The 15,997-nt window shown below is 31.4% G+C and overlaps 1 protein-coding gene across 1 annotated transcript; it reads left to right on the forward strand.

Moving 5' to 3' along the window:
- Window positions 1-8,370: 8,370 nt before the first annotated feature.
- Window positions 8,371-9,890, forward strand: LOC105770466 (AT-hook motif nuclear-localized protein 17). The gene has a single exon (XM_012591679.2). It carries the CDS (start codon window positions 8,764-8,766, stop codon window positions 9,718-9,720), a length of 957 nt encoding a protein of 318 aa, XP_012447133.1. The 5' UTR covers window positions 8,371-8,763; the 3' UTR covers window positions 9,721-9,890.
- Window positions 9,891-15,997: the final 6,107 nt, after the last annotated feature.

The following is a 15,997-nucleotide window of genomic DNA, read 5'->3' on the forward strand; positions in this document are numbered from 1 at the left end:
AACGTACATGAATGAAAGACTTATGAGAAACTAATTTTGTTTTACGTAATCGAGTCCTAAGAGATCGAAAAAACAAAGTGATAACACTGTCTCAGGCTTCATACATAGATAAGACATTGGAGCATTATGCAATGACTGATTCGAAGAAAGAAATTCAACCCTCCATATCAGGATTTCATCTCTCTTTAGAGGACTGCCCTAAAACAATGAAAGAAAGAGAGAAGATGAGAAATGTTCCTTATGCTTTTACAGTAATAAGTCTAATGTGTGTTATGTTATGCACACTCCCAGGTATCTGTTTGCAGTGGGATTGGTAAGTTGATATCAAACGAATCTAGGACTAAAGCACTGACAAGCAGTTAAGCATATACTCAAGTATTTATGGAGAACGGGAGATTATGTGATTGTATATTCCAGAGAAAATCTTACTCCTATCGAATATGTAACACCCCTAACCCATATCCATTACCAAAATAGGGTTACGAAACATTACCAGAAATTTTCTGATCAATTATAGACACTTCATATCACTTCACATTCATATCAGAAATCAATCATAAATTAATCATATTGTCCCTTATATGAGCCCTCAAGGCTCAAAATACACCTCTGACTCAAGTCGAAACTAAATCGGTAGCTCAGAAAATTTTTCGCAAAATCTCAAAGTTTCTGCAAAATACAGGGGACACACATCCATGTAGTCAGGTCGTGTGGCTCACCGGCCAAGTCGCACGCTCATGTGCTAGGCCGTGTAAACATAATAATTTTCCTTAATCAGGTGTAGGGGACACACGGCCAAAACACACGCCCATGTGCTAGGCTGTTTGTCACTCACGGCTAAGACACACACCTGTGTCTCTGCTTGTGTGGACAAAATAAGGTCATTCCCAAGCCTTATTTCTCAATTAAATTTACCTTCCACCTACATAAACACTTAAACACATTCACTAACCATTTCAAGACATTTAAACCAAGCCAAACCAAGTCTTATGCATCACATATCATCACATGTGTTCATGTATTCAAACTTAATTGACCAAATTCACATATATGCATATTTTATCAAATATGCTATCTCAATTCATTCATCCATATGATTACCATCATTTAACCATTTCCAACTCACACATCAAAAATGTTAAGGCTATATATATATACATCTCAAAATATACCAAACACAAGCCATACTAATGGCTAGTTACAACCAAAACATTTATATGTCAACATTGGCTAAGTTAACCTATACATGCCATTATAACCAAAAAGATTTGTTTCATATTTGTACCAGAATGGGCCGGTGGATAGTGTGAGTGATCTCCGCCAAGCTTCCAACCCAACGAGCCTCCGAATATTATAAGATAGAGGAAATAAAATAGAGTAAGTATTTAATGCTTAGTAAGTTCGTATGACAGAAAATTAATTTACCATTCATTTATATTTAAAATAAGCATGCCAAATTCATCCAGAGAAATTTGGCAATTTAGCCTAATCACATATAACCTCATTAAACATGTTAGTCATGTACTTCATGTAAACATCAAGAAACAAGTATGAGCTAATCATGTAACAACTTCCATGTATTTTCAGGTAGTCATAGATAATATTTCATCCAGAACTTATCTTAACTTATATTGAAACTTTGCCTAATAAACCATATGAAATATCGATGGACATACGGGTAATACACACGAAGTGTACGAATCTGTAATCCGTCAATTCATATTCAATAGTGCTCATTAAAGAACATAATCGAAAAGCTCTCTCTGGAGCCATATAATATGAAGCTCATGTGAGCCTTACAGGCTTATCCGGGCTATATAATGGGAAGCTCATAATAGCCATGTTCAGGAAGTTCATGTGAGCCAATAACGGGTAGCTCCGAATAGCCATTTATTAGGAAGTTCCAGATAGCCATATATCGGAAAGTTCAAGCAGGCCATATCGGGAAACTCCAGAGAGCCATTAATTAGGAAGCTCACAAAGAGGCATATAACAGGACGCTTATAAGAGTTGTGGTGTGTCTACAACACATGCAGAATCACAACCAATCAGGATGCTATGAAGAGCTAATAACGGGAAGCTTGGAAAAACCATATAACGGGAATGTAATACCCCGAAAATCTTTACAGTAAGATATTATCTTTGATATAATAAAATAAGAAAATAAAGCGTTAAAAAGGGAAATTTTGGAGTTATGTCAACATTGGGTCGTATATTATGACATATTAGTTCAAGAAAGGATTAAATCGTAAAAGTGAGAAAAGTTTTGTTGCCCAAGAGTAAATACTCAAAAATTAAGGGGTTAAAGTGTAAATATGAAAAGTTGAAGGACCAATGGTGTAAATATTTTAAGGGTGGAATGATCTAGAAACTAAGAAAAATGGATGGATTAGGACCAAATTGAAAAAGGTAAAGAAGTTTGAGGGACTCAATCACAATTTTACCAAATTAAGTGATGACTCAAGATGGAATTTTAAAAGATCATGAAGGGCAAAATGGTCAATTAGAAGAGAGAGAAATCTAGAAGATAATGATGATGTTTGAGATATTTTAGATTAATTAAATAAATAAATATTAGTTTATTAATATTTTGATTTGATTTTTAAATGACATGTTATTATTTTATTATTTTAATATTTAGTATATATATATGTGGAAAGAAAGATGAGAAGGATCCAACCCACCATCTTTTCCATACAATTCACGTTAGAAGAGAAGAGAAGAAAGAAAGTTTTACTTTTTTACAATTTAGTCCTTCCACCAAAATTCATCATTTTATCTAGAAATCAAAAGAATTTCCATATCCATCAAGAGAGAAAGATAACAAGGAGACTATGGGAGCTAGAATATCAAGTTAGATTCAAGAAATAGAAGCTGGAGGAGAGAAAATCAAGTTAAAGATTGAAATCAATATGACAAGGTAAGTACATCAAGATTTTAATATATTTTTAAGTTTGATATTATTGAAAAAGCATGGAAATGATGTTAATGTAAAGTTTTTGTATATATGCTCCTATGTTCTTGATATGTTAGTGAAGAGAAAATAAGAGAAAGTGATGAGAAATAGTGTAGAGAAAGAAAATAAGGGCGTTATAAACATGGTAATAAACATCTTGCACTAAAATGGTTTTGGACAGTAACAGTGGGCTCACTTTGAAAAATCACCATAAATTATGAAAATCGAATTAGAGTATGAATAAAATATGTAATTAAAGCTTACTGAGTCTAGTTTCTCATAAAAGAAACAGTGTAAGTAATGGAATTGTAAATTATGAGATATAATAAATTTTGTGAGACAAGGTCAGAATGAATTCGGGTTCCCCTGTTCTGACTTGGAAAAATAATTAAAAATTATAAAAAAATATTTATGGGTTAAAATTTATATGTTTAAAATCCTTAATGAGTCTACTTTCAATAGAAACAAATGGGGACATCATTCAAATTCTGAACAAATAGATAATTAATTTTTAGTGAAGAAGGGTCGGAATTGTCAGACAGCAGAACAAATGTGACTTTAAAGAATAAACTGTACTTATTGGCTGAACCAAAAATTCTGAAACTTTTATGGTAAGAAGGTATGTGAGTCTAGTTTCAGGTAAAATTAGAGGATCCTAATTTGGAGTTCTGTAGCTCAAGATAAAAATAATTTAGTGGCTATGATTCAAATGGACAGCTTTGAATAAATTTACAAGTAAATTTTGAAATCATAGATAATGTTACTTATAAGCATGTATTATAAATTAGGGATGTGGAATGGAGAGGAGGAGGAGGAATATATATATATGAATATTCAGTTAGCATGGATAACTTGCACGTTTTAGACTCAGGGACTAAATTGAATAAAAGTAAAACTTTTGAGGGTAAATTTGTAAAAATGTCAAAAAGCGACCAAATTGCATGAAATGAATTTTTTATTATTTAAATTAGTAAATGGAATGAAATATTAATTTAGATCAAGATTGGGTGAAAATTTGAGAAAAATAGAAAACTTTCAAAATATCCCTGAATTTTGGTATTTTTGCAATTTAGTCTGGTAAGCTCGAATGAGCTATATTCTGTAATAATTTTAATTGAAGTGAATGCTATTTGGTAATGAAAATTATATATATGTGTGTATTATTATTGGAATTAAATTATTATTGGTAATATGTATAATTATTTGATACATTTAGCTGATTATCGGAAGCTAAATTGAGTTGAAAGCTTGTTGGAGATATATCACAGTATCCATTGGTTCTATCTGTAATTTTGGATGATTTGATTCTGGTTATAATGGCATGTATAAGTTAAATTGGTTAACGTTAGCTCATTAATGTATTGATTTGATTGGTTATAAATATGAATGCTAGATAAAAATGAAATGTTTGAAAATTAATTAGTAAACTCCGGTAATGCCTCGTACCCTATTTTGGTGTCGAATACGGGTAAGGGGTGTTACATATAATGGTATCAGAGTTACGGTTTAGTCGGTTCTCGGACCAAACGTAGTATATGTGATGTCTGGAAATACATGCCATTATATAACCTGTGATAGTGTGATATCTCTCGACTCTGATGAGATTTGTTTTACTTAAAAACATAGATGTTTTCCTAACCGGGCTAATTCTGATAATGTTGAAAGTGATACTCAAGTATATGAGTAAAAAGTTGATTATGATGAATTAGAACTCATATAGGTATGAATAAATGTTTTATAAGACATGTCGATGATGAATGTTATGTTATATGTGTTATTAGAAGAAAAACATATTGCTACAAGAAATATTGTGTTGATGACTAAATTGCAAAACATGTAAAAGTGATATATGAAGTACATGAAATGGATTGTTTATTTATTTAAATTACAAGAATTTATTTTTCTGAGCCCAAGGATTGAAATCGTCATTAATTAAAAGCTTAGGGGCAAAATGGTAATCTTGCCTAGAGCATTAATTGAATATATCAGAATATGAAATGAATAAAAGTGATGATCAAATTTGTTTAGAAAGATTCGAATGACTCAAATACGAGACTTGAACGTGGAAAAGAAAAGATATCGGATTAGTGAAATTGTAAACACGAACAAGAAACGAGGTAAGTTCGTGTAACTTGAATTATATTCTTAAATGCCTGAAATGTTTGTTATTGATGTGAATATGATTTGAATGTTCATTATATGATTTGAAGTTTCACAAATTGGTACATGGGCTAGCTAAGTCAAGCTCCCATGACCTCAAATCTATAAAAAAAATACAAGAAAATGACTTGAATTTCATACCTAAATCAATGATCGAATGCTTATGGGACTTTAAAGCTTTCTTAGGCTTTCTATTAATGGTGGACAATAGGAGAACTGAGAAATATGTAAATTTTCTACTAACTTTCTCTTTTATACTATAATAACCATTAATTAATATTTATTAATTTAATTAAAAAAATTAATTAACATAATTAATATTTAATCTCAATCATGGAAGATGTCATCATCATGCACTATCTTTATTAGAAAAATGGTTTATTTAGCATTTTGAACATTTTGTTAATTGCTATTTATGCCACCAAGCCTTTCGTCAATTAAAACTCTATAATGATTGGATTTTTACAATTTAATCTCTAGGCCTGAATTAATCACAAATTCGAATAAATTGTCTAACAAATTTTTAATTCATCTATATATTAACTCTGTAAAATCCTTATTTAATATTTACAGACTCGGTTTACGAAAATATGGTTCTAAAATCGTAGTTTTTGATACCACTGAAAATCAGGTCGTTACAACAAGGGTCCGAAGTAGAAGATGATTCTAGGCCTAGAGTCCAATAGAATCCAGAGTTGCAAGCCCAAAATAAGTTCCTTTGGGCTTAAATTCAGCAGTATGCCCGAGAAAGAGCCCAAAACGATACGGAGTAGATGAAATAGAAAAAGAAAAAAAAGTCTTATTAGAGCTAAAACAATCTCTAAAATGTCAATATAGCCCCAGATTAAGGGGTAGCCAAACCATCACCCTATTTAGAGGAAAGCATGTTGTAAAAATTAGTTAAGAAAACAATTTTAATAGTTATAGCGGAAGTTTATAAATTTTCAAAATCGAGTCACTTTGTGATATTTATAGTAATAAACCTTAACTGGAAAGTACTTGTGCTTTGTGCGAGACGGATTCCACTATTCTCATCCCCCGAATTGTGCTGAGTGTGGCTTTGAGCAACATGAACCAAATCACAGAAAAGAAACGAGTTTATTACTTTCAATAGGGAGAGGTACAAGAATCTTGGTTGAACAAGTCATTGTAAAATAATATTATTTAAATGGAAAATATTCTCCTAGTCTAACTAAGAGAGGACTGGGTGGCACACCCTAGTTAATATTACTAGTGTTGCCGCCCCTCACAATTTTATGAGGGGTATTTAGGCTTCTCATGTAGGTCCATTATACGGGCTTCCTGGACTTTGATACAACACATTTTATAATTTAATCAAACCCAATACTTGTTTTCTATTTTTCAAAATAAATATGATTTATTCAATTAATTAATTAATTAATTTCTCAATTAAATAATTTTCTCAACCTAATTCTAATTTCATTAAAGTCATAACAACTTTATCATAAAAAATTTATAAGGAAATATATTTAATTTCCTTATTCAAGGATTTAGAATGACTAATTAATTTAATTCTATTTTGAACTTCAATTATTTAATTATAATTAATTAAATAATAATTGAAAAATCTTAAATTAATTCTCAAGTCATTTTTGTACTTAGTGAAAAAATATGTTCGTTTGTGAATGCGACCAATTTCTCTAACTTCATCATTTCCATTCATTTGTGTTCATTTTTATCCATTAGGTTATACATGCAATTCATTTATGGTTTTAATGAGCTAATGGAGGGGCCAATTAGACATATATAATCAGGGACCAAATATTTTGTAATTAAGTTTCAACTTTTTGCCGATTAATTATAAACTTATTAGTCACAAAGTCATTCCATTATAGTATTGTCTCTGAGTTCTCCCTAATTATATACCATTACAAGAACTACTTAATAAGTGCTAGTCCAACGACCTTATCATAAGTGTGTTACCATCATAGGATATCCTTAATCTCTTTGGGATAAATCTATTCTACCAATATGATCATATTTTATCTCATGATAACCATTATATCTTCATTAATGAAAAGTAAATTACTATCAAATAGTAATCAAGTCATTTATCACAAAGACAAATGACTCGTGACTATGTTTACTTTTTATCTATCAGGTAATATCGATGAGAGGATATCATTTACCATTTAGTTAGACTATGAATTCCACTATTGTGGAACCAAGCTACACATTACAGAAGTCATATACTAAATGCACTAGCTTTCGATTCCTTATTTATATAAATTTAGGCTTTTACTTACATCAAAGTATACGAGTTATGCATGCATAGTCCATCACCCATTCAAGATTAAAGCATGCCACACTACAAACGTCAAAAGTGAATAAATCTATAAACGGGTCTAGGATCTATTCTACTTGGGTCCTATCTGATGTATTATCAGTCCAGTTTGTCACATTTTTGTCTCTATCTTCTAGGAGTCAGAAGTGAATAAAATTTTCGAGTCAAGTTAATGAATCCTATTATTCATACTCAATGTTGCATTTACATAGACCAATTATTTAACTAGTAGACAATATAATTTACTTAATAATTCCATGTAAAGAATTATTCTAGGCGTGCAAAGTAACTATACATAACGCTGCAAGACGATCATTGTGGCCATAATTCGAGTCAACTACATAAGTTATTACACTGCACACATAATTATAATTACATAGTGCATAATTATACATCAAGAACTATCCTATATATAAGATAACAAAATGATATACCAAAAGTATGATATAGGGATTCTGGAAGGAAAGGAAGTGTACAGGCAAAGTAAGGCTGATGGGTTAATGGTTTTAATTTTTAACTTTTGAAAAGGTAAACATTTATTAAAACGATATAGTTTTGACCTATTTTTATCTAGATTTTCAGATAACTTGAATCGTGTAATTCATATTCGAGTTAAACAGAAAAATTAATTTTTTTATTCGAATTGATCCGAATAACTCAATTAACTAAAGCTATTTAATTTAAAATTTAAAATTTTTATTACATTTTTAAATCAAATTTTTCTCAAAATGAACTCAATATCTCATACAATTTTATTATTATAAAAATTTTCTTATTATGGGTATATAGATTTTATCCTATCTAATCTTAGTGTCTGAGTTGTCATGGTTGTCTACTTTAACTTTCCCAATCTAAATCAAATTGTTAGACAGAAAAACAAAGGCGGTGCAAAATGAAAATCCAATGCAAGGCTTCTCTCTCCCGGCCAAAAGGATTTCCGTATTTGTCAAATTTCTTCGTCAATAATCTCTCTCATGGTGGATGTGTGGACCCTACTTTACCTCCAACCAGCGGCGCCATTAGTCTTTACTTGGTTTGAAAGCTCACCCACCTCCCTTTTCTCTCTCTTTCTATCTCAATCACCCCCCATCCCCAATTTATATTATTTATTATTCTCCCCTATGAACTACTTCAACCTTCCAAAACCCTTATCGTCTCTCTCTCAAATCTCAGCCCCCATCTTTCTTGCTCCTTCCCATATCCCCTTGTTCTTTTTCTTCAATTTTAAAAAACAAACAACTTCTATCTTTATTTTATTACTAAATTCTACTTATTGAAAAGAATCATTTGTTTTTTTATTATCATTTATACACAAATATATATAAAAAATCCATTTACAAACATGAAAGGTGAATATTTAGAATCCAAAAATCAGAACCCCAATAACATGTTCTCAAAGCTCCACCACCACCAGCACCACCCTCATCAACATCAACATCAACATCAACCCCAACACCAAACTCACCTTTTCTCTCATCACTTCCAACTCTCTCGTGATTCTCAGACTCCCGACTCTGATGACACTACCCACACCCCTCCCAAAGATCTTACCACCAACCACAGCCCTTCTCTCCCCAGTGGTGGTGGCAACGGCGGTGCTTCTCGTGGTGGTGCCAACAGTGGCGACGGTGCTAGCATCGAAATCGTTCGTAGACCCAGAGGTCGTCCTCCGGGCTCGAAGAATAAGCCGAAGCCGCCCGTCATAATCACTCACGAGCCCGACCCTGCGATGAGTCCTTACATTCTCGAAATCCCCGGAGGGAACGACATCGTCGAAGCTATCTCCCGGTTCTCTCGTCGCAAGAACATTGGAATCTGCGTGCTCACGGGATCTGGGACCGTTTCTAACGTGACGCTCCGTCAACCTTCTTCAGCAACTCCGGGAGCTACCATAACTTTCCATGGCAGATTCGACATCTTGTCCCTCTCCGCCACGTTCCTATCCCAAACGACGTCGTGTCATGTGCCCAACACGTTCTCCATCTCTTTGGCCGGTCCTCAAGGCCAGATCGTTGGTGGGTTCGTAGCTGGCTCGTTGGTAGCAGCGGGCAACGTGTTTATAGTGGCTGCTACGTTCAACAACCCTTCGTACCATCGGTTACCCGTTGAAGAAGAAGGGAGGAACGCGGTGTCGTCTGGTGGTGCTGGTGGACAGTCCCCACCTTTATCCGGTGGCGGGGGGGATAGTAGTCACGGCGGTGGGGCAGATTCTTGTGGGGTTTCGATGTACAACAGTCACATGGGTGGTTCAGATGTCATTTGGGCTCCAACAGCTAGACCACCACCACCGCCTTACTAATGACTTACAAGTTTTTTTTAGCTTTTTCGGCTTTCTCTTTTTAAAAAAAATTTTCATCTCTGAAAGCACTGTGAATTAATGGAGGTTTAGAATTTTTTTCCCCTTTTATGAGTTATGTAGTTTCCTGTACTTTCGTTCCATCAAATGATCCTTAATTATCTTCGTTTAAATTTTAATTATTGCATTGCTAATTGATCAATTATTCTTTCTTTTTTCACTTGGAAAAAAAATCCAGCTTCTAAGAAACTGAGGAAGTAAAGACACGATCTTTGCTTTTCGATTCAACTAAAGCAACTGTAGAAAATCTTGATATAATATCTATCATATGTCAAAAACGGAGAAACCCAACTTTTTAATCTCGTTAAAACTTGAAAGGTTTTTGTTTTTAGTGTGTGTTGGTTTGAATGAGTTATTACATGTTAGATATGTGTTGTTTTTAATGGATAAGAAAGGGAGAAGCTTAGCTTTGAAGTTTCAAATTTTATCATGCAAATGTCTGAAAGGAGCAGCAGAAGCAGCGCTGAGAAAAAGATAATGCTGATCATATATCTGATTCATCAGCTTCTTCATATAGATAAAAGCGTATGGCAGAAGAAAACATGGCTAGGGTTATGCCTGGCAGTTAAAAATATATGGGAGTCTGCTTTTATCCAATACCATCTCGAAAGCTCTTTAAGTCTTCTTTTTTATTTCCTTTCGTTCTATTTATATCAGATGATATATTATAGATGTACTTTGATTTGTCTTTTTCTAATTTGTATATCTTTTATTTTTTTGATGGGAAAAAAGAAGACAATGATGAAAGCAAAGATTAGGGGTTGGGGTTGGAGGGTAAATAAATAAATAAGTTTGATTGTGGAGCTGCTGCTGCTGGCTACTGGGCAACTGCTTTATTCACCCAAATGAGTTAAATGACAAGTGTGTTTGGCTCTGAAGGGTCATATTCCATGGAGATAAGACATTCATTGCCTGATCCTGTCATCTTTTTATATATATATATATATATATATATATTCTCTCTCTTCAAGCCTAAAATCTAAATTATATTTATATTTTTTTTTTTGAAATTCATATCATTTACGTTGAATAAGACTCAAAATAAGCTATCAACATTCTCAAATTTTTACGTTTATCATTAAACCATTTATTTATGCCATTTTCAGCCTAAACTACATTATATTTAGATTATAAAACCGATAAGTATATACATAATTATATTGTGTTTAATATTTCCATAACCTACTTTACTCATTGTTTTGTTATTATAATTATTTTTTTCATGTCCATTCTAATTTAAGGCTTGTGGTTGTCTTACTAATGTCGTTTTAAGGTTTAAACTTGTGTTTTATTTTTAAAATTGTAATATATTTTATCATTACACTCAACATTTTTCGATTATAACTTGTCCATTTTAATTGAATTTTCCTTGAAAAGGATTTTGGCATTAATAATAAGATTTATATTTAAACATTGATAGTGAAATTTTATATATTTTTAATTAATTAAATAATGATATAAAGACGGCTTGTTGTTTACCTCTTAATAGAGCACCCGTGATAAGGGAATTAGTCACTGCTATCAATGGTAATTACCCTGATTACGATCAAATAATGATATATATAACGATTTAAAAATAAATACTCATCATTTTCTTTATTGCCAAAAGGGTGAATATTCGGTTAAATCGAGTTGAATTAAGTGAAAATTCTGACTTAATCAAGTTGATGAGTCCATGAGTCTTATTTTAACATCCTAACTTAATTTGAATTTTTTTTTCAAATTAAATCGAGCGAATTAAAATTCGAGTAAATTTTAAAAAAATAAACAGGTTAAATTGAAGTATTGTCGGCAATATGACTAAATTCCTAGCTCGAGCACATAAATTTGAAAACATATATATATCTGTGTGCGTGTGAAAAGTCTTTCAAGGCAAAATAAGATGAAAAACAAGATAATTTAATATGATAAACTTGATTTGATAATGTACTTGTTTAAGGCCTTAATTATCAACTTCAATTTTTAAAATTCTTAAAATCATTTTTATGTAAATATTAAGATTTGTTAAGAATTTTGTATCTTTATATATATATATATATATATATATTTCATAAATTTTGGGTTTTAATTATTTTTAAAATTTTTAGGGATAAGTTTGCTCATTTTCAAAATTGATAGAGACTCAAGAGATATTTATATCAATTTATTATCTAAGTTATTAAAATTATAAAATTCAACTTAACTTAAATTCAAAAATCAAATTACTTCCTCAAATTGATTAAAAAGTTAGAATAACTTAAATAATCCATCTAGTTAATTTAAAATTTGAAAAGTATTTTTCAAATCAGAATAAATTGATAGTGCACGCATTCAATTTATCTTATAAACCCCAAAATATATTAAGAAGAAATGTTAGACATTATCAAAATAATATTTTAAAAATAATAAATTTGGTATCTTAAACAACTTTACCATATGACTTAAATTTTTAAATCATATTTTATTATTTATATTCGAGGTTAATAGGTGTCTTTCCTAATACTTCAAATTTTTATTGAGAGTATAATGTATTTTATCACTACACCTAACATTTATTATTTATTTTAAAAGAAATTTTTAATTCATAACATTTTATTATAATTTTTTAAACTTAAGCTTTTTTAATTTGAATCTTATACTCAACCCGAATAAGATTAACTCAAATCATAAAACAAAAATATTAAAAGGAGGACAGATAAATCCAAATTTGGAAGTTAAAAAGGGTAGCTTTCGGTCCCCTCAGCGAAATGAAGATTTATTTTATTTTTGGTAGAACACCAATCTTCTAGAGCGGTCTAATTCTCGTCTCATTGGGTTTGGTGTGAGACAAGTTATGTAATTTACCATTCAAGATGACTGAAATTGAAAAATATTGATCCATACTTTATGATCCAAATTTGAGAGACGGGTGATTAATATCAACTACAAAATCTACATAGATTTTGTAGCTCGTTAGAGGGGGTAGTGGGGGTGGTACACAGCAGATATATGGCGTACTTTTTATCAAACACCTAACAGTTGACGAAATTATTAATTAGGGGAGATGGATACAAATTAAATAATTACCTACCTTGTTTGGAGGTACACCATCTTAATTTCCATAATTATATCATGTGGGTTTTTAATTCTGATTATTTTCTACTTTTTCTTCCTTTGTATTGTGCAATAATTTTGGAACTTACATAATTTTATTTTAAAATTATGATAAATTGTGTTATATTATTTTCAATGACAATGAATGTTTTTATTTTTTAAGTTGAAGTTAACAATTAACCTTTTAAAGGAATTCAATTATTTCCTTCACTAAAATGTTTACTAAGATATTAATTTTTAATAGTTCACATGTATTTCATGATAACATATTATCAATATTAAAAAATAATGAAAATAAAAAAATGAATTACGCATCACTTGTTATGTTTAAAAATTTAACGTTTTATTAGTATTTTCGTTAAAAAAATAGCAATTCAACTCTCTTTAAAAGCTTGGTAATTAAATTTGATTATTTTTAGAATGTTGAGAAATAAATTTAATTTAACAAAAAAATATAAAACTAAATTTATCGTTAAAATGGTATGATGTTATATAATCTTTCAAAACTTGCTTGGTGTGTTAATTTATTATTGAAAAACTTTGATTCTTTCTTCTTCTTCTTTTCTTGAAAAATGGGAATAGAGACTATCACTATAGTAGTTGGGGGATTCCGCTCATAATTCTTCTCTTCTTCTTTTGACTTAAAAAACAAACAGAAATGGAAATGGAATGTGTTCCAAGGAATGGGATTGTTTCAGTCAACTTGCCTTATCTTGCTGTTGCTGACATAGCCCACTATAGTCTTCAATTAATGGTTTTATTTTTAAATCAGTAAAAATAGTAACACACTTTTTTAAATTTGTATTTGATGCATACATTGCAATGAAAATCATAAGTTAAAAAGTGAACATAAATATTATATGTGACATTTTTGGTATGAATCTTATGTTTTTTAATACAAGTAAAAGCTATATTTATAGCGGATGTCTTACTTTACTTGCAAATTATATATATTGGCCTCCAACAAGTTCGCCTCCTATTTCGTGCACTACCTTTTTAATCAAATTAAAGGAAATGAAATGGAATGTCTTGGGAATTTCATATTTTCATTACCAAGTGGGGAAACCAGTGGCCAATGCCATGAGGGTAAAGTCTTGTTTTATTTTATTTGTTTCCAAGTTGGCAGGCAAATGAGAAAAAATAAGAGCCAACCAATCTGTGAATGAAAACCCAAAATCTCGTCATACCATGGCGCCACTTTCTTTGACCATTTTCCTTATAAATTTATTTATTTTTTACTCAATGCATTTAACTTTCATCATTTTACGTGGTTGTTCAGATTTGACTTAATTTGCCTTCTGTTGGGGGTCTTTATTGTGTAATACGATTTGCAAAATCCAGATTTGTCTTGCTGTTTTGTTCCATTACTTTACATATGATTGGTTTTTTTTTTTAAAGTTTAACAACAAATTAATACGCCGTTTATTCTGTTTAGAATACATTGCTTCATTTTGGATGCCAATACAATCAAAATTCAAGGGACAAATTGATATCACGAGGAAAACATTTGGGGACACCAAATTCACTTTAAAATGACTATTAAAAATCTTGTTCTTTTTTCCCTTTATACCTTAAATCTTACAGCCCAAACATAACAATTACATAAACTAATTAAAGACTAGCATGAACCCGAAAAGGAGGCTCAAATCAGCTGCTTTGCCTAAGGTTCTAAGCTTGTTTGACGGCAAGAACAAGACAGGCATCTACAATTGCCTTTCAGCCGAAAAGAAGACATTTGAACAGACAAAAAATGGATGACAAAGATATAATCTTTTACACAAGATTTCCATCCTTTGCCCCGACATTCTCCGAAACATAAGGGGATTCAAAGAGGCTAGTGGGTGCACATTAACTTTTTTTCTTTCTGGGGAAAAAAAAGGCCATGTGAAAACGATGTAAGAAAGCAATGCAAAGTGGAATGCATGGGGTACTATTATGTGACCATGAAAACAAGGCATGGATATGGAAGAGGGGCGATGAAGATTTGTTTGTGAAATTTGGTGATTTTTCTTAGGGTCCCATGTTACCTTCGACTTGTTAGGAGATTTTCACTGAAGAAGGACATATACTTGATCGAATGCATGCATGCGATTGGCAGTGGACTTCTCGATGGTAGACTTTTGGTAGCTTTCATTGTCGGCCAGAATAAGCTAAACACAAAACCCACCACGTGCTCCGCCTTGTTTCTGGTGTTTCTTAATCATTGAGACGTTCAACACTGGCATGCAGCAAGCCAAGCTAGCACACAGGAAAAAGAAACACCACTTCGCACCAGATCGATGACAACGAACCTAGAGCATTTGGGACGCTACTGGACTTAAAAACAAACTTGGAAAGTCAAGCCTGCGTTCTTTGTTTTTCTATTCAGAACGTAATTTCAACGACATTACATTAAGTCTTGATTTCAATGTTTTCTTTTTTGTATTTGTGAAATTAAGATGATATGGATAATTTTTTGAATTTCTTCCAAAGTTTTATTAATATAAATATACTATAATTATAAAAATATATGTACAATCAATTATAATATAGATATCAATCAATACGGTTAAAAAAATAAAATAAAAGTTGAATTAATTTTAAAAAAATCCGAATAAAACTCACAAAATATATACACATGCTAAAAAAAACTCGTACATCACAACAGCAAAAAATGATTATGGCTAATATAAGTTTGGTTTCAAATTCCTCCTGTCGAAACCTTTTTTTTTTGTGAAAATGGGATCGATTTGGATTTTAAAAATGAATACGAACATGGAAGTCACCACCGTTCTTTTATTGAGGTGTAATCGGATCACCTTAAAAATGATTTTAGTCTACAAGTTTCAGAAAAAACGAGTTCAGGAGTCAATTACGTACGAGGAAGGATTAGCACCCTCGTAAGGCCCAAAATTGGTACCGAATTGATTATTTAATGTCTTAAAGTCGAATGTCGAAAATTCGAAAAAAGCGATTCCCCTTTAAAAAATCTTTATTGAAATTTATTAATTTGAAAACTAAAAAAAATTCAGTCTTCTAGCTTCAATGAAGAAATCGAAACCTCGTAAGTTGGGGCACGACTCCTTGAAGTTTCAAAGATGACACACGAGTTTGCCTTAACTTATGGGGTTTCAATTTCTTCATTGAAGCAAGAAGACTGAATTTTTTT

This window comes from Gossypium raimondii, chromosome 5, assembly GCF_025698545.1.
Source record: "Gossypium raimondii isolate GPD5lz chromosome 5, ASM2569854v1, whole genome shotgun sequence".
In the NCBI taxonomy this organism is placed as follows: domain Eukaryota; kingdom Viridiplantae; phylum Streptophyta; class Magnoliopsida; order Malvales; family Malvaceae; genus Gossypium; species Gossypium raimondii.

Excerpts from the sequence above, each read along its gene's own strand:
- LOC105770466 (XM_012591679.2), top strand. The coding sequence starts at position 8,764 with ATGAAAGGTGAATATTTAGAATCCAAAAATCAGAACCCCAATAACATG.